This window comes from Biomphalaria glabrata, chromosome 6 (genome assembly GCF_947242115.1).
Source record: "Biomphalaria glabrata chromosome 6, xgBioGlab47.1, whole genome shotgun sequence".
NCBI lineage: Eukaryota > Metazoa > Mollusca > Gastropoda > Planorbidae > Biomphalaria > Biomphalaria glabrata.
In genome coordinates, this window is record NC_074716.1 from 14,680,588 (window position 1) to 14,698,549 (window position 17,962).

The 17,962-nt window shown below is 32.0% G+C and overlaps 3 protein-coding genes across 5 annotated transcripts in view; 1 reads left to right on the forward strand and 2 right to left on the reverse strand.

Annotated features, from left to right (window-relative positions):
* The window catches only part of LOC106052639 (tuftelin-interacting protein 11-like), a 58,101-nt gene extending 42,827 nt beyond the window's left edge, over positions 1 to 15,274 (reverse strand). The window contains exon 1 of the mRNA XM_056033606.1: positions 15,116 to 15,274. The gene's annotated coding sequence lies outside the window, so the exon portion shown is untranslated. The remainder of the gene's footprint in view (positions 1 to 15,115) is intronic.
* On the forward strand, positions 818 to 7,966 carry LOC106052641 (uncharacterized). Of its 3 annotated transcripts, none has more exons than XM_013208062.2 (4): positions 1,453 to 1,475; positions 2,553 to 2,626; positions 3,685 to 3,727; positions 4,074 to 7,966. In XM_013208062.2, the coding sequence occupies exon 4, from the start codon at positions 4,587 to 4,589 to the stop codon at positions 5,733 to 5,735; it is 1,149 nt and encodes a 382-aa protein (XP_013063516.1). In that variant the 5' UTR covers positions 1,453 to 1,475; positions 2,553 to 2,626; positions 3,685 to 3,727; positions 4,074 to 4,586; the 3' UTR covers positions 5,736 to 7,966. The 3 variants fall into 2 exon arrangements, with proteins under 3 accessions (XP_055889585.1, XP_013063516.1, XP_013063520.1); XM_056033610.1 differs by lacking the exon at positions 1,453 to 1,475 and adding an exon at positions 818 to 839.
* On the reverse strand, positions 8,138 to 13,883 carry LOC129926685 (tuftelin-interacting protein 11-like). The gene is made up of 8 exons (XM_056032218.1): positions 13,772 to 13,883; positions 11,803 to 11,963; positions 11,135 to 11,235; positions 10,902 to 10,959; positions 10,390 to 10,605; positions 9,877 to 10,024; positions 8,801 to 9,089; positions 8,138 to 8,279 (listed from the first exon to the last, which is right to left on the reverse strand). The coding sequence occupies exons 1-8, from the start codon at positions 13,881 to 13,883 to the stop codon at positions 8,138 to 8,140; spliced, it is 1,227 nt and encodes a 408-aa protein (XP_055888193.1).
* Positions 15,275 to 17,962: the final 2,688 nt, after the last annotated feature.

Genomic DNA, 17,962 nt, shown 5'->3' on the forward strand with positions numbered 1-17,962 from the left:
AAAAAGGTTGAAACACAGATTATTTCAATTGATAAACATAAAAACAAAAATATGCAGTCATTTGATCTTCATTCTAATAAAAACAAGCCAACACTGGAATAATTGGGACATGCCATTTGAAAATATTAACATTCTAGATCACATTGAGCACAAATTTTGTACAAAAAAAATTAAAATGTAATTTTCCCCCGTAGCACAGCTCTACTAGCGCAGTGCGTGCCTGTCTCACCTTAGCCTTTTTGGTACCAGTCAGATAATTGCTAGTCTCCTGCTCTCTCTCTCTCACCTGCTTTTTTTTTTAGAGCGTGTAATGGTATGCTTAAGACTTAAGAGACATTGAAAAAAGGGGGGGGGCTTCATGTAGTATACTCTCTTTTGATTTTGACAATCTCTTAGAATGTTGTTTCACACAATGGCCATTTAGCGCACCTGGTCGATCAATAGTTGTAGGCTCGAGGTCTACAATGATATTGCTATAGTGACTTTTTTTTTTTCAGCTGCCCATTGGTGCCAATTTATTATTGTATACAGATGTGCACTTAAGTGCTACAACATTTGTACATATTTGTTGCATATTAAATGGTTTAAAATAAATGGTTATACGTTTCCCATTATAAATATGTTACGATTTTTTTTGTGAAACGTAACAAACACACACAAGAACACATACTTAACTTAAACATATACATTTTGTACTATATTATTTTAACAAACAACAAAATTATTCTTGTAAATGTTTTTAAAAAAACAATTAACAATTTTATTTCCCCATATTTACTGTGTCAAGTTATTTCCCTTTGATGACTAGCGTCATATGACATGTTTCTTATTCAGAAAAGGTAAAACTTGTTGGCCACCCCCTATTTATATGTTTAAGTGGGAAAGGAGAGTCTGGGTTGTACAATTTATCTGTTTCTAGTGTCTATTTAGAAGCACTCGTGCATAATGTTACGGAACTGTGAAACTATCTTACTAGTTGTTACCCATGTGTGACTGCTGTCAAATTACAGTCAGTCAACATTGACCAGTGATTATACTTGTTTAGTTTCCACAAACAATACTTCCTCACTGAATGAGACAATTTATGTTTCGGAAGTTAAATGTCGGGACGAGCGAAGATGACTGGAACTTCTCTTTGCTCTGGAGCTGAATCGGCTTCTCTTAATTAGTGTTGTACTTTTAAGTCACAGTCATTGTCCTTCAAGTAACATAACAATTTCATCCTTGGGATTTTATATTCTTCTCCTTTGCCTTGCTCATGCTAAGCTAGCGGAAACATTGGATTATTTATCAGAACTACCCGTGGTTAGCTCCCCTAGCTTGACAAAGACCTACGCCCAGGCTGTTGCTAAGATAGGAAGATCCATAGCCACACAGACGGACACATTGACCCCACCACCACCACCCCCGCCCCTCCTCCTTTTTTTTTACTTGAAGGTACATGTTTTTGTTTTTTTTTCTGATACTCATTTCAGGTAAGGCCCAAGAAGTTGATTTTTTTTCCCCGTAATAGATTATATATCTGGCCATATTTCTGCCAAGTTTTTATCTAACTTACTATCGTATCCAAAACACTATTTATATTTTGCTTTCTGTGAGGTGACAGCGAGTTGCTAGTTTACAAAATGGCGTCCAATGGGACTGATCGACATGACCTTGCCGTATTGTATTAGTATAGTTGTAGCTGAAAAAAAAAACATTTCTGTGGATTTGATTACATTGAAATTGAATTGTGCAGAATATGTATTTGTGCAAAAAGGCAAATAAAAATTCTTTTGATCACCTGATTAAAAATACAATTTTGCCCTGTAGTCAAGTGTAAACATTCAACTTGCTAATAGATCTTAGATCTAAATAATCTGAATTCTATTATAGATCACTAGGTCTAGAGTTCTAGAGCAAAATGTTTATTCAGTAATCAGTTAGTTCTAGATATAGTTCATATAGACTATAGATCTATAATCTATGTAGCTTATATAGACTAAGTAAAAGATCAATATTAGTTAAATAGATTTAGATCTAAAATCTAAGGTAGATTAGAATTGATTAGTTCCTTAATTTTTATTATACTTAGCTTGATTACTTGTTACTTGATTATACTTGATACTAGATCTATCTAGTTTCTATTAGGGATGTTACAATTTTTTTAAGAATCTTATGTGATATGTTGTAGATTTGAAAGAACCTTCTAAATTTATATGAATTATGTATGTATGATTCCTGGTTGAAAGAAAATAAATTTTCTATGTGTGCTTGTCCTTATCGTAGCAACCAATGGGCTCGATGTGAGGAGATTTGAATGTGTTGAATAAATATGCTTGCCATTTCTTATATATTAATCAACTAGTCCAAAAACATGTTTCAAAGGAAAGTTTATTGTTATTAAAATATCTGAACACCTGGGACTTGATGGCTGAAGTCCAAGCCTGTTTGTACTGTAAATAAATACTTGTTCATTGTTACCTCCTGCCTTTCATTGAGTACTTGCCTTAGATTTACAACAGTATTGTTTTCTTTATAAGTGCTTCATTCTTTATTCCTACAACATTTAGGCTACCGAGATAAAAGATATCATCATAATTGATGTCATCGAAGGATTTTCAGCCCTCTCAAGCTGATCAAGCAGGTAACCATTTTTGTCAACTTAGATTCATATTCAGAAATTATTTCCCCCCCCCCCCCCCCCTTACAACAGGGAGATATAATGGAGCTTAAGAGAAATGGCCTGTTGGAATTTTCTTGCCACGATTAATTTTGACTGTACTAGATTTAATTGGCATTATGAGCATACTTTTCTCTAAACATAAATAAATAATCTGGGGGGGGGGGGCCTTACACCTCTGGGCTTCATGCCTCTTTTTGGTTATTACTGCCATATGCCATTTTGTTTAGTTGGACACCTGACGATGTTTCCAATTAAAATAGGAAGAGCTATGCTGGTGTAAAAGGTTGGTGGGTGCCTGACATGTAAATGACAATTAGATTAGATGACATATATGCATGTTTATCATATTTTCTATACAGTCGTTCACCCCTGCAGCAGTAAATCTTTGTTTTTGAGTCTTGCACAGCCAACAAATCAAAGAAGTATGAAAAAAAATCATTTCTTAGTTGAAAGAGCATCTCTCTCTACAAAACTTAATTCATCGTTTTGCATGCTATTGTATGTAACAGAAGTATTATAAATCTTAGTAGAGCTTTTCAATCAAATTACCTTATTATAATCAAACATTGAGACATGGCCTCGTTTGTTTCTCTAACCATAAAAAAGTTTACGCTGCAAATAAAGAAGCTCCATTATGCTATTAAACAACAAAATCTTGGATGACTTAAAAGAGAAAGTCTTACACATGATTCTTTTGTCCACACTATTGTTTAAAGTAGTTTATAAGTAGAAAAGAAATTAAATTTGCGAAGCACTGTACTGGCCTTTCAAACATTACTCTAATACAGTTAAAGCAAGTATAGGATGCAAATGAAATTAAAGTTTTGGTTATTTGTCACACTCATGATCATTATCATGTAGGCTATATGAAAACAATTAAGATTTTATTCTATCATTTGTATGTTTGTTTGTAAAATTAAAATTGCTATATTTAGACAATAGAAAAAATATTTTACACAGCAAATAATAAATTGTATCCTTTGAGTCACAATGCTATTATATTTGATACACAATTTCAGCTAGTGTATCAACTGAGGAGAGTAAAGCAAATCATAAAGAACAGTTAAGTATATTTGTTACATTTGTGTTGGATGCACGATAATCAATAATCTGTTAATGTAAAGATCTAAATTCTATTCATATCTAGATCTGTATCTACTTCTATTTTACCATGTTTTCAAATTCAATCCATCTAATGAACTATAAATAACTTTTATTTGATTTATGAAGAGCTATAGATCTATTAGATTCTAATTAAAAAATAAATTTAATTACATGACTGATCCAAACTAATGGATACAACTACACTTAATACAAGCTTTTTTGTTTCTTTTTTATGTATTTTATTTATTTTTCTTGTTTACGTGTTTCTTGAGCTTTTTTTTTTGTTGTTTTGTTTTTCTCACAGAGAGTCTTATAGAAACCTGCAAAAGTTGGTTCTTACATTTGAACAATTTGATAGAGAAACAAATGAGGACACTTGTAGAAACGTGCTAATAAATATTTTTCAATTTGGAAAAAAAGTAGAAAACTTGAATATTGAGGATAAAATAAAGATTGCTAAAGTGTTAGAAAATAAGGCCAGTTTTCTATATAATTTTCTTTTCAAGTTTGGATTTAATTTTGATCCCACATACTCACTTTTACTTTTAAAATATAGATCAGCCTTAGAGTTTCTGATTTCTTATTATGGATCCTTCCCCTTGGATGAAGATGAAAAGGCTCTAAAAAGAATCTTGATAAATCTTGAAAATGAAATAAATCCTACAGATGCTTTGGATGAAGCTATACGTTTTCTGAAAGAAAGTCTCTTTCAGACTATAGAACCTGAGGGATTTACCTTTGAAAATTTACATCTCCCACCACATGTTTCCAAAAAACATTCCTGGTGGTATACTGATGAGGATTAGTTAAGTAAAACATGACTGAATTCTGCTGTCAATATGAAACTATTTTTAATGATTTTCAAGAATATTTTAATACTATTCAGAATATAGGAAGACTTAACTCTAATTTTGAACTTGAAATAAAATCATTTGAAAGAAGAAACCTAAGGATTAATGTGGAGAAAGACTATATCAATCTCTATAATCAGCTCAAACTTCATTCATTCACATTTCATCAATTGTCTATATCTGAAAAGATAAGTCTTGTTACTTTTTCCAAAGAATTAGATGAACAGCGTAAAGAAGAAACATTTCAGTTTAAAAATTTCTTAAGTCAAAAACGTTTTCTAACTGTTCAATCTCTGAAGGATGTGTTCAGATTAGTTTTTGTAATTGAAGTGACTGAAGCAAGGAATTATCTTCAAGGTATTTTAGATGAAGATGAAGAATTGAAACATATTTTCATTAACCTTAATATAACAGATTTTGAAGTGAAAGAGTTGGAAAATTTTTTCGATAATGTGTTAGGCAAAACTTTTTTACCCTTTAGACAGGCTGCAATTGTATTTGCGAAATTGGAAACATTTAATAAAGTTGAGGATTTTAAGGCAGCATGCCAATATGCAGTTCTTAGACTATCGAAAGAAAATCCATTTATCGATTCAGAACAATCTATACCTGAAAGCAAATATGTATCTAAATTCAATAAAATATGCTGTGAGGAATTTAGGACATTGAAGGCAGAGGAAACTCAACCGAATATTAGCAAGAAAGCCCTAAAGTTGCTTGACGCAAAGAAAAGAAGGCAAGCGATAGGAAATGCATTTACTAAGGATATGGAAAGACAACATAATTATCTTCAAGACTTTTCTGAACTAAAAATGTGTATAGCCGAAAACCCATTCAGTAGTTTAAAGACATGCGCATCTCATTTCGAGAAACATGGAAGAAAGATTTGTCAAAGTCACGGCAAGGAAGAAACGCCACAAAACTATATTGACATCATGATAGAATATCTTAATACCAAGCCTTGTTTCGTATCATTTACACAAGAAGCATCAAAAATTAGATATACTTACACTTTTTTAGATGCCAAAAATGAGCGAAAGTATAAGATAATCAAATTAAAACATTGTGAAACTGGTGCTATAACTGTATCAACTTTTCATGATATAACTAACTAAAAATATGTAAGTTTTGACTGCTGTGCTCAAATGTTATCAATTATTTCAAATAAATGTAAATTATTACTTTTAGTAATATTGTAAATGCAGCAACTGGGAAAAAAATGTCACTTTAATTGTAAAAAAGTTTTTGTTTGCCTAATAGATATTTTTTTCTTTTGATATCAGTCATGTATGCCTCAGTTTGATTACAATTGATACTAAAACTTGAAAATAAAATTTTTAAATAAATTTGGTCACCATTTTTATATATAATAGGTTTAAATAATGTGCAAAATTTGTAAGTGACTAGTTTAAGAGCTGCACTTTATATTAGGTACCGGTACCAAATTCTAGGTCTGCTAATGAAAGTGCTAAATTTGTGACTATTTTAAGAACTACTTAAAATTGGGTATTCAGATGTCAAGTGTCCATTTGCTGATGAATGAAGTGGGAAAAAATGGTTTAATACTTAATAGTTTCTTGCAAAATTTTTTTAAAGAGAAATCTTCAGCTGGTTGCAATGTCTGGCACCTACCTTGTTGATTACATTGGCTTGTAATGTACCAGTATTGTGGAAGCTGTCATTGATGGCCTTGATTGTTGTTTTTTTTTCTATTTCTAAAATTGTAAATGTGTTATCAATTTGCTAGCAGAACTATAATTATTTAGCGTTAGCTAATGAGAGCTAGATTGATTCATGTGTTTATTTTTTATTTTGTTTGAGGAAAGCAAATACCGGTATATTTATATTTTTTTATATGTTACTCTAAGGCTCATTTAGTTTCTTATTCTATTTGGTTGTTATAATATACAAAATTCTGTGGGTTCTTTTTTTTTTTTTTTTCAGCTTTCTGCTTTGCCATTTTTTTAGTGTTAAATGCAAAATAAGCTATTCTAAAATTAAAAACAAAAAATTATTTACAAAATAATTTCTGAAATGTTAGTCATTTTCAAATTTTTCTGAATTTAAAATCATTTAGTAACATTTTTTTTAAAGTTTATAATATAAAAAATTACTGGTTTTTAAAACAATGTTAATATTTTTGTCTTGAGTATAAAAGTAATACTATGATTTTGTCTGCAACCCAGCTAATTGCCTAATTCATAAGCTGAATAGAATTTTAATGGTATACTCTTGTAATAATGCATTAAATGTACTTGAAAGAAAACCCTGTGACTATGGTATAAAAGTTTTCTTTACCTGATTCTATCCAAATCCCTAATAACTTGTGCAGATATCTTGCATTCTGGAAACAAAGGGAGAGGTCTCTACTCAGTCATCTCATGTTTAGATGATGAACTAAAGCAGCCAATGTTAACATTTGCGAACAAAAATAAAATTGTTCTTTTTTTTTCCCTTCTACTGTTTATTCCAAATAGCTTTATTTACTTTTTGAAACATTTTTTTAAAATGGTGGATGTTTTGCTAAACAGTCAGATCAGAAGATATTTATTTACCTAATGGATGGGCATAGTATTGTTTAGATATAGTAAAAAAAAAATGTACTTGTCCTAGTATTGTTCTCTTGTCATACTAACTACAACACCCACAAACAGTAGAAACAACAATTTTGTTTTAATCAGTACCATCAATTTGTTTTTTCATTCTCTGATTTCTAAAAATTAGTTTTTCTCAACTGTACATTCAGTAAAGTTGAAGCTCTGATGCACTGTCGTGCTCATGTTTATGACTTGCTCTATTGTTATATGAACTGTTTTTGTTAGTTAACATAGGAAACATTACATCTCTTGAAAGTAAGATTATTTGTGACAAAAACTTAATCCTATCACTAGAATGGTGACCATCCAAGTAATTCTCATTACGGGTACTTCAGTTTTAGGTAAAGCACTCGAATTTATGCTGTGTACAATGTTGCTTTGAATGATTTTGTGTTTTTATTTTAACCATTAAAAAAAATAATTGAAATTTTAGTTATATATTTGTTTACATATAACCTATTGAATAAAGGACCTAAATTCAATTTGATAGACAATAATTGTGTATTAATTAGGAAAAACATTCCTATGTTGTTATTCAATTAATTTTCTATCCATTCTGCTGGCTGAACCACCACAATCATCTCCTTTAAAATTTAGCAAATAGTCACATTAAGTAAAATGGCTTAAGTAGTTTGACAGTATAATAATTAAATCTATTGTATTTTAAATACCAGTATGAGATGTCTGTCAATTGTTTACCATACCATACCATCAAATCCCATGAATCAAAATAAAAAAATATATATCTATATTGTTTTCTTTTTTAAAATAGTTAAAATTTGGTCACCATGTTTATAAATAAAAGTTTTGTAGGTGACTAGTTCAGGAACTGCACTTCAAATTAGGTACTATTCAGATGTCACTGTCTACTTGTAGACTTGCTAATGAATCACCAGAACCAAGTGGGACAAAATGGCTTATTACCAATCAAAGATTCTTGCTAAATTTTCACAATTGAAGAGAAACCAGCTTTTCATGAGAACATTTTGAATGAAGCTGGTTGCAATGGAATTTTTGTAAAGCATTTCTGTTTTTGGCTCAGTAGCTGAATTTCGGAAATTGCTATTCAATATGGAAAATATGAAAGCTGATCTATTAAGCAGCAAGAGGTCCTGATAAGGATGACAGATAATTACCATTGCCAAAAATAGAAATATAATAGTCATGAGGAAAGAGCATTATGAAAACTCATCCATCTACCAATCTAAGGTTGGTAGATGGATAGCTTTCTTGAGTTTCTCCACTTTGAGATTTTCTTCGTCATACCAGTGTATTACTTGGGATCATAAGTTTTTAAACAGTCAGCTAAAGCATACACACGAAATAAAACAAATATTGCAAACTGTAACCATTAAAAACATGTTATATTAGCATGTACAAAGCAATGATGGTCTACAGATCATGTGTGGTGCCCCACCACAGTTAAAAAAAAAAACAACAAAGGGACAAGTGAAGGTAAAATGGATATAATAAGCACACATTCCACTAAGTTAAAAATATAAAATTACATCATGATGATTGAATATCTACCAAGTGATTCAATGCTTTTTTAACATTTTGGGATTAATAAAACCATTATATACCTGACAACTAGATTCATGACCATTTGTAATCTCTGCAACTGCTTTTCTTCTTGATTCACCACCATTTCCAGACGCTCTTTTTCATGCTGAACGTTGACAATGCGGTCTCGCTCATACTGCAACTTCCTGTCATTATGAATGATATCCTCTTCAGCCATATCTACCAGTAAGTTAAGATTATGCATCAACTCGGGCATACTGAAAGCTCTTTGTTTCACCACTGGTTCCTGGTTGACCAAGTCTTCAGCTTCATCAGGTTTGTCATGGTTTTTCCCAATGGCATGGTATCCTGAACAAAGTATGTTTCAGAATTTATGATTTTTACAAAGGAATGGTACAGTACGGTAACTAATAATGGATTAACACATTTTGTCACAGAAAGACATTATTTTTTTAAAAAAAAAAAAACACTTAAAATTTAAAATAAAAGTAATCTATCAAGATGAAAATTTAAAAATTATGCAAATAATTATAAAAGTTAAGAAATTTAGTGACTATTACATTAATTCATTCAGACTTGAGAGTCTCGTTAGCCTTGGCTGGCTACCCACCTAGAATAAGCAAGAAAAACTCTGAATCCAACCCTCTTCTGCCTTGCAACTATACCCAAACAAGAAAAAGGCTTCGGGGGTAAAAAAAAATAATCACCAGCCCACAACCCTTAGGCAGCTTGCAGCACAAAAAAAAAAGTGCTACACAATGGCAGAGCCTGCAATGTCACTGATCCCAAACTGTATCTGCACATGCCGTTCTTTTGAATAGATCAGCTGCATGGAGAAGGGGAACTGCAGTGTGGGCAACATCGTTCCAATCATAGCTAATGCCCAGGCATTGGTCTCATTTCCATGAGATGATCATAGTCATTTTGCAACTGAAGGAGGCCATAGACATTAAGTTACTAATTGCCCCATCCTCCCCCTTAGTTTAGTTTGTAAGCAGGTGCATAGAGAATTAACAAAAGAAGATCTTTTTTTGTGAGCTCTTATAGGTTTTATTGTTCTTCTTCTCTAACTCATTTGACTTGTCATACATAAACAAGAATTTGACTTATTTAAAAGAAATGTAAAATATCCCACCTGACAAAATTCTCTGTTCCGGTCCTGTCATATCTATTATTTTAACTTTCTGATTCACCATGGCTGCTGGCTTGCTAGAACGTTTACTTCCAGATTCAAGAACCTCTTGAGCAGTTTTATAAACATACTTAGGTTTCTGTTTCTTACCCTATTATAACAAATAAATATTACATAAATTGGCTTAGAATTAACGTGATGTGTTCATTACTAATTAACATTTTAGAATAAGTTAACTTTAAACTGATCTAGCTGTTTCTTAAGAAGTCTAAAATTATTTAATAAATATATATGTAAAACATACATTTAACTAACTTTCCACATTTGATTTTTAATAAAATGTACTCCCAATTTTCAAGGTTGTACTCAATGTGTATTTTTGGTTTTATAATTCTTAACAAATCAAGTATAATGAAAACATTGGTAAAATGAGAAATGATAGTACAAGATTAAAGTGGTTTTAGTGGATGGCAGTTTTCCATTTTCTAGAGTGCTGCCACAACTAGTAGAACAAACCTCTACAGGCTGCTTCTTCCACTGAGATAACTGTTTCTGAAATTCTTTTTTCTCTTCTTCCTCTTCATCTTTCACTGGATAATCTTGCAGCGATCTCTCTGACCTCTCTTTACCGTGTATGCCCACAGCTCCTCTGCCTTTTCTCTTTACTGCTTCTACAGGAGTTGTTATACCCTGACCAGACTTGCCCAGACCTTCTCCAGGTTTATAGCCAAACTTTGAAACAAATTAAACAAGCAATATTATATTTTTGAAACATTAAAAAAATAAGCATTAAAAAACAGCAATTATTAACATAAAAAGCCTTAATACAGAGTATTAAATAACTGCTAATAAGCAATGATCCAATACCAACATAACAACAATGATGAAATAGCTAAAATTTCATTGAAATATGAATTTTTGAATATGCATATTGTAATCATGTATACATAAGAAGTTAAAACATGCATAAAAGGTACAAATATTTGAACAAATTATCTATTGTTCTAGTTATAAAATATTGACCACACCTTCATCAATAGTTTCTGTCCTATACCTTTAGTGTATTTTTCCCAAGCTCCGAATTCTCTGTAAAAATAAATTGTAATGTTAATATATCAATAAATAAACGACAAATTTTCTGAGTTTCTTAAAATAAAATATGACTAAATTCAAAAAGATAAATTATTTATTATTTTTATTTTCAATATATGTAAAGTATTTCTATAAAACTAAAGTACAAGTTTGTAGAATAATTACTAACTTATCCGAATCTTTCTGATGTCCTCTAACATATCGTGGCATAGGACTTGGACCTTCTTTACCAGAACTTTTTTTCTGTTTACTTTTGCTTGTCTCTTCAGCCTTTAAAATAGAATGAAATAATTTTAAATACAAGTAGTAGTCTTCTTAATTTTTGCTACATTATAGAACAGAAGACAAAGAAAAAATATAAAAAAATAAATAAAAACATAGTTAACATCATCCCATGATAAATACAAATAAAACATTTCATTGACATAGTTATTTTATAACTTACAGATGCAAAAAAAAAAAATTTGACACACTATATAAATAATAAGCAGCAAGACATTTTAAATCAAATTTTGATGAGACCTGAGACTCTGCAACATAGCCTCTCAATAATACTGATGACTACCGCTAGATTTGTCTTCAGGTCACATCCAGTCATGAAGAACAACCCAAAGAACAGCAGCTAGGCTCTCAATGTTTAAAACCAAGAAATATATAAAGGTTTGATCCATAAGGTTTTCAAAGTTGTTTTTAATACAGATTGTCTAGACTGCATTTTTCACCCCTAACCCCTGCATATATATATCTTTCAGTGTGTAACTACTTGAAGAGAAGACATAAAAAGAAAAAGTCATCTATACATGTGCGTTTACTTTGAGATAGATATCTAGAACTTACAGAATCATTTTCTTGCTCTTCTTTATATCCTCCACTTATAAAGCTTATTCCTCCAGCTAAAGATTTTTTCTTCTTTGTTCTTTCATTTGTTTCATTATCACTGTCATCACTTTCTTTATCAGCCCATATACCTACACCAGTGATGCCCAACCTAATTCGACCTGTGGGCCATTTTCATTCCAACATACGTGTCGCGGGCCATATGACCGAAAAGGTTCAAAAACGAAATGAAATCGGCCTGAAACTATTTGATTAAGAACTTACATTAATTAATGACACATTGGAATTCATTTATTTTTTTACGTGTCGGAAAGTGGTTTCATTTCTCTATTTAAAATGTTAGAAACATTGTAGCTAGCTCTACCACCGACTTATTTTTTTTTTTTTGGTAAATATTCTCATCAACCCTCCAATTCCTAGGCGCATGTTTACAATCTTTTATTCGCGGCTCAAATCAAGAATGCACACTTTCTTTACAAGTTAAATATGTTGGCTAATTATTATGTTGCACAAAATAGTAAAGATCCGTTCCCCTTTCCTGGTAGATTCTACATTCAGAGTCCCATTTCAGAAACGCACAAGTGTTAAAAGGTTAATAGTGAGGCCCCTAAAAAAAGGAAAAGATACATTTTCAACCTTTTTTATGAAAAAGGGGAGGGGGGTTCTATACTTTGTTCTGACGTTTTGGCGGGCCGGATAGAACCACTTCGCTGGCCGGATGTGGCCCGCGGGCCGTATTTTGGGCATCACTGACCTACACAATGATCAAACAAAATCTCTTAGTACGGTAATCAACACAACTATAGTTACAATACTTTAAAAGTCTATAGTAATAGAATTTCATTTTATAATTTTAAAAAGAAAGTCTTAAGCAAACAGTAAATATATTTTTTCTTTTTCACTTTAAAAGAAAACCCACTAAATTTTAATTTACACAAACATCTATAAATATTTGGAGAATTATTAATTAAATCATACTGTAATATGGCTTATGAAACAATCATTTCACAAAGATGTTATATTATTATTATAATATCACTACAGTAGCCTTTTTTAACACATATATTCAACTTCAACCAGTTCAAGTATTATAGATATGTTACAAACTTTCAGCCAACAGCTTTTATTTCCAGTTAAAAATATCTTTCCCATGACCTAAGCAAAGAGGAGTTATGCTAAATAAAAAATATTAAAAAAAAAAAATAAACATTTTGAAAAAAAAAATTAAAGATATAATACTAATAAAGAAATCAACAACTTAATAAAAAAAATAGAATGATATGTCTAGTTTCAAATAATATGTACTTTAATACCTTTAGAATATATATTTTACTGGGTTGGGGCTTATACATTGGGGCTAGAGGCCTGTTCGTTTGAAAAATTATTTTAAAAATTAACATACATCCTGTTTTCACTAAAAAATATAGTCACCACACTCTAGTTCTCATTCGAAACGAGACATGATAAGTTCTTCATATAAGGTTACTAGTGTCTCAGCACATTATCCAGCTGTAGGACTTAAAAATAAAAAAAAAAGCACTGCAGTAGGAGCTATTGGGTCAGGGACGGATTTAAGGCAGGTCCTCCACAAAAGAGATTTTAAAAGTCGCTCATAGTTTTACTCTCCACAAACTCGAAAACAGACAAAATATAATTTTTTTTTTGTTACAAAAATGCATATGAAATAATTGTAACATTTTTTTACAGTAGTAAAATTAGATAAAATTTACAAGTACTCTATTTCTTTCTTCTAAAACATGGCATGGAATTAGATATCAGTAGGTTTAGTGATAAGTGTTCAAAAAATTGATTTTTTTTTAAGCTTTAAAAAAAGTGTAGGGGCCTCCACAAACTTTCTGTCCCAGGGCCTCCACAAAAATTTCTGTCCCAGGGCCTCCACAGACTTAAATCCAGCCCTGTATTGGGTCAATTCAAAAATGTGTACAAATAATAGCTGCTATGATTTTACCATAAGTAGCTTGATTTTTAGTTTGTCTTCTCTGACTTGCACCAGTTGGATCAAATATTTGAAAATAATCATAATCTGTTACTTCGAAGCGCTCAACTTCAGGTGAAGACATCTTTTGTTAGTTGTATACTATTTGATCCAAATTTCTTCAACAAAATGAAAGGAACTGGATCGAGTCAATCTGAGCTGTTTATTTTTTGTTGTCCTTTCAGATGAATGTGATAAATGTGGTCAAGCTACAAATCTGAAACACAATCATGAGAACAGTGTATGTCAAATACTTCAAATTTAAAAAAAAGCAGTTTTATATATATATATATATGTTATCTAGATCTCTGACAACTCTGATTGTCTGATCTGTTGTAAATCAAATGTAATGTTACTCTACTCTAACTTAAGTGTATCGTCTAATCTAATGACTGACAGACACTACTAGTGTCTCTAGACTAGTCTAGACTCTAGCTAGCTAGATATAGATCTTGACCTAGTAATACTGGCTTGAATAATTATTAATATAATATTAATAATAGTACACTAATTCTACTCACTTTTAAGTCACTTATTAGGACTTCTACTAGTAAATAGATCTATCAGTTACTGTCGAGACTCTAGACTAGAGTCTAGACCTAGTAGATATTCTAACTTAACTAGATTCTATCTATATATTTATCTCTGTTTCTATCTCTAGTCTGGATATAGTCTAGTCTATACTCCTAATTAATACTTACTCTTTTACCCTCCTTTCATTCTAAAGATAATAGAGTGGTCTACTCACTACTGTCTATACTCTATAGTGACTTATAGTCTATTAGTCTATGTCTATACTTAACTATACTATCTTAACTATCTATATAATTATATATAATCTTAGTATGAATTAAAATTAAATTAAATGAATAGTACCATAGTCCATATTGGACCAAAGTATGATGTATATAATAATAATTAGATCTATAACTATAATTAGATCTAATAAAATCTTAAATCTAGAATAATATTAATAATAAATTTAATACGCTTAAACTTAAAGTTATACCGGCATAATTTAATTAATTATTATTAATTTATAATTATTTATTGATTATTTTATCTCATGTGGAAATTACCTAGGCCTAGAATCAAAAGAGTGGCTAGAGTAAAGTAAGAGTAGACATAGACTGTAGAGTAGTCTAGAGACTAGTAGAGTGTCCTAGACTTATAAAAAAAAAAGGGTAATCATTCGACGGTTGGGTCCCCTTTGGCTTTGCTTTGAAGAATCATTTAATCATTATCATACTCATAGAAACTATTAGACTAGAATCAGAATGACTGAGACTGAGATTGTGTCTGGGTATGATAATATACCTGGTACTTCATATTAGACATTGGATCTATCTAGAATAATCTAGATCTATATAGTTAACCCAACAACATACAAATCGATGTATAAATCTAGAATAGATAGATCTAATCGTTCACTTTTTTTGTTATTTATCATTTATGATAAAGTTTGTAGTGTACGAATGGAAGTTGCCATCTTGTCTGTATCTAAAAAGTATATCGACAAATCAAGGTTTAAAAAGAAGATACAAAACAAAACTCATTAATGTAGACCAGTGGTCTTCAACCTTTTTTGGCCTACCGCCCCCTTTTCGAATTTTTTCTTTACAAAAATTCGCCAGCGCCCCCCTCTAAGAAAAACAGTTATAAAGAAGCGTGAGAAGGCAAATTTGAACAAAATATCATCTATCTATTAATTTTTATGCTGTCAATAACACTTATCCCGCTTGGGAGACGACCGCATGCCAAATCGATTGTTGTGAACTCTTGGCTTATGATTGACGAGCTTTGAGGAGGACTGAGTTACAGAGGTGCCCCCCTCCCCCGTGAGCGCTATAAAGATTTATTCAGGCGCCATTTCGCTCTCACTTGCATAGAGGAAAGTACCTGGCAGCATTCTCTGGCAGCAGATAGCCTCTGAGAGAAACAGTTCGAGAGCTCTTACAAAAACTGCGGGACAAACATTTGATACTCAAATAAAAGCCAGCATATCACAGCTTTGTCTGCATAGATTTCGGGAAAATATGTAGGTCGCAGTTGGGTTTGCTTAGTTATGTGAAACACTGGACTCAGCCGTAATCTTCGGAATTAAAAGCAAAAACAAGCAATGTTATCATTATGCAAAAATTATGTTAAATAATTTGCAGTGATTACACACAAAAATTAATTGTAAAGACTCTCTTTCAAATCCTAAGAATAGTCTCCGTTAAAATTTTGGAATATTAGGGCCTACTGTTTTTAGGTTTAATTGTAAATTTAGATTTACTTTTTAATATAAATATTATTGCTGAATTCACTACAAAATGAAATTAAGCTATTGGTAACCTTGTGCCTCCTGCAGTCTGACAATATAAGAAATTTCAAGCTTTAAATTAGCCAAAGCAAGGCGAATGGTCTCCTCTGGTGGGTACATCCAGTCTCTTTCTTTGCTTATTCATTAACTTTGTTACGCACTAAATCTAGGTTACCCATGTATGTTGAAAAGCTAAAACATAATTCCAATTTCGACCACAGTTTTGGAATTTTACTGAAACATTTAAATGCAGCCACATCTCTGTTGTTCCCCCAGGGGCGTAGCTAGGAATTTGCATCGTTTGGGGTCCAGGGGGCTTGACATCTTCGGGGGCCGCTACATTTTGCGTAATATTTAATTAAATTAACTAAAAAAGCACTAATTTGGGTCCCCCTTAAATGGGGTCCCGGGGGATTTTCCATCCCCCCTCCCCCACCCTAGCTACGCCACTGTGTGCCTCCTATGTTTACATTCTTTTTACTGAAGACATAGTTTTGTAAATCTATTTTTTCATGCAACTCAATTTGAACGTCAGTAACAGAAGTAACAGATGTTTAATAATTGTCATTTATTATCATCTGAAAATGCCATCAAAGTAGAACTTACTTTTTTTCTAGTGGCAATTCACTAAATCTCAAGGAAATATTACATGACATCCCAGTAAGTTTTCGTAAAAACATTTTATCAATGTTTTTTGTTTTTAAAAAGTTAAATTATTCTATTAAATGTTACCTTTAATGTTTTTTTGCAATTAATATTTTAATATCAATATATTAACATATCTAGATATAATCTAAAAGGCGTATAACCTAGTTTGTTGATCAAATCTTAAACGTTTATACGCGCAAGATCCAAGGACAATAAATACTCTCCGATCACAGTAAAACAGCGGTTCTCAACCTATTATGCTCGGCGACCCCTTTTTTACAATCCGTCTATCTGCCGTGACCCCCCCACACACACACACACATACGGCAGTAGAAGAATAGACATTAATAATCTATATTTTCGATGGTCTTAGGCGACCCCTGGCAAATCGTGTATCGACCCCTAAGGGGGTCGCGATGCACAGGTTGAGAACCCTGCAGTAAAAGAAGTAAAAATTTACAAATAGAAAATGGGATTCCCGAACTCATTTTCTAACGCTGTTTCTGTTCTTAAATTAGAAGCAAGTTAACTATAATTTGTCTATATATAGATTCCCAGCTTTAATGTTGAAGAATTTTTACATTTGTTCTGTTTCAGAGCACCTTTAGTTTCTTCTTTCCGCCTTTATGCCCAGCGCCCCCTTACCGCCCCATTTTGTGCCCAGCGCCCACCTACCGCCCCTTTGACTCTCAGCGCCCCCCAAAATCTCGAAAACGCCCCCTCGGGGGCGATATTGCCCCCGTTGAAGCGGCGCCTTCGACATAGTCACGGAGGTCACGGTTGAAGACCACTGATGTAGACATTGTAGACAGTGACAAAATAATTTTCTTGATTTTGTCTTATTTTAAATATTTTGATTTGTAAATTACAGGCATTCCTTCTAATGTAAGGAGAAGTATGTAATAATTATATTTACGTCCTACGCGTATCCATGTGTCGAGAGTTAGATCTATTTTATTGTGGTCCCATCTAGGGAACATGTCTTTAACTTAACGTCCGGCAAAAGGATATCAGCGCATGAGATGTCCTTTTGGAAGGCATTGGCTAAGATTAATAGATATAGTGAAATTTTCGGCTTCCAGTCTGATGATTAGGCCCTACAAGATTATATAATGATTCTATAATGATAAATATTTAGAAAACCGGTTCGAAAGATGTTCAACAAACACGAATAAAAACCTAAGGTTATAGTGGACGCATGTATGTAGACA

What these genes read in the sequence shown, in the direction of transcription:
- LOC106052641 (XM_056033610.1), top strand. Translation starts at nt 4,587, where the DNA reads ATGACTGAATTCTGCTGTCAATATGAAACTATTTTTAATGATTTTCAA.
- LOC129926685 (XM_056032218.1), bottom strand. Translation starts at nt 13,883, where the DNA reads ATGTCTTCACCTGAAGTTGAGCGCTTCGAAGTAACAGATTATGATTAT. An exon ending in TAAAAATCAAGCTACTTATG is followed by an intron (nt 11,964 to 13,771) that starts GTAAAATCATAG and finishes AATGGCCCACAG; the next exon opens with GTCGAATTAGGTTGGGCATC. An exon ending in GGAACAGAGAATTTTGTCAG is followed by an intron (nt 9,090 to 9,876) that starts GTGGGATATTTT and finishes TACTTTGTTCAG; the next exon opens with GATACCATGCCATTGGGAAA.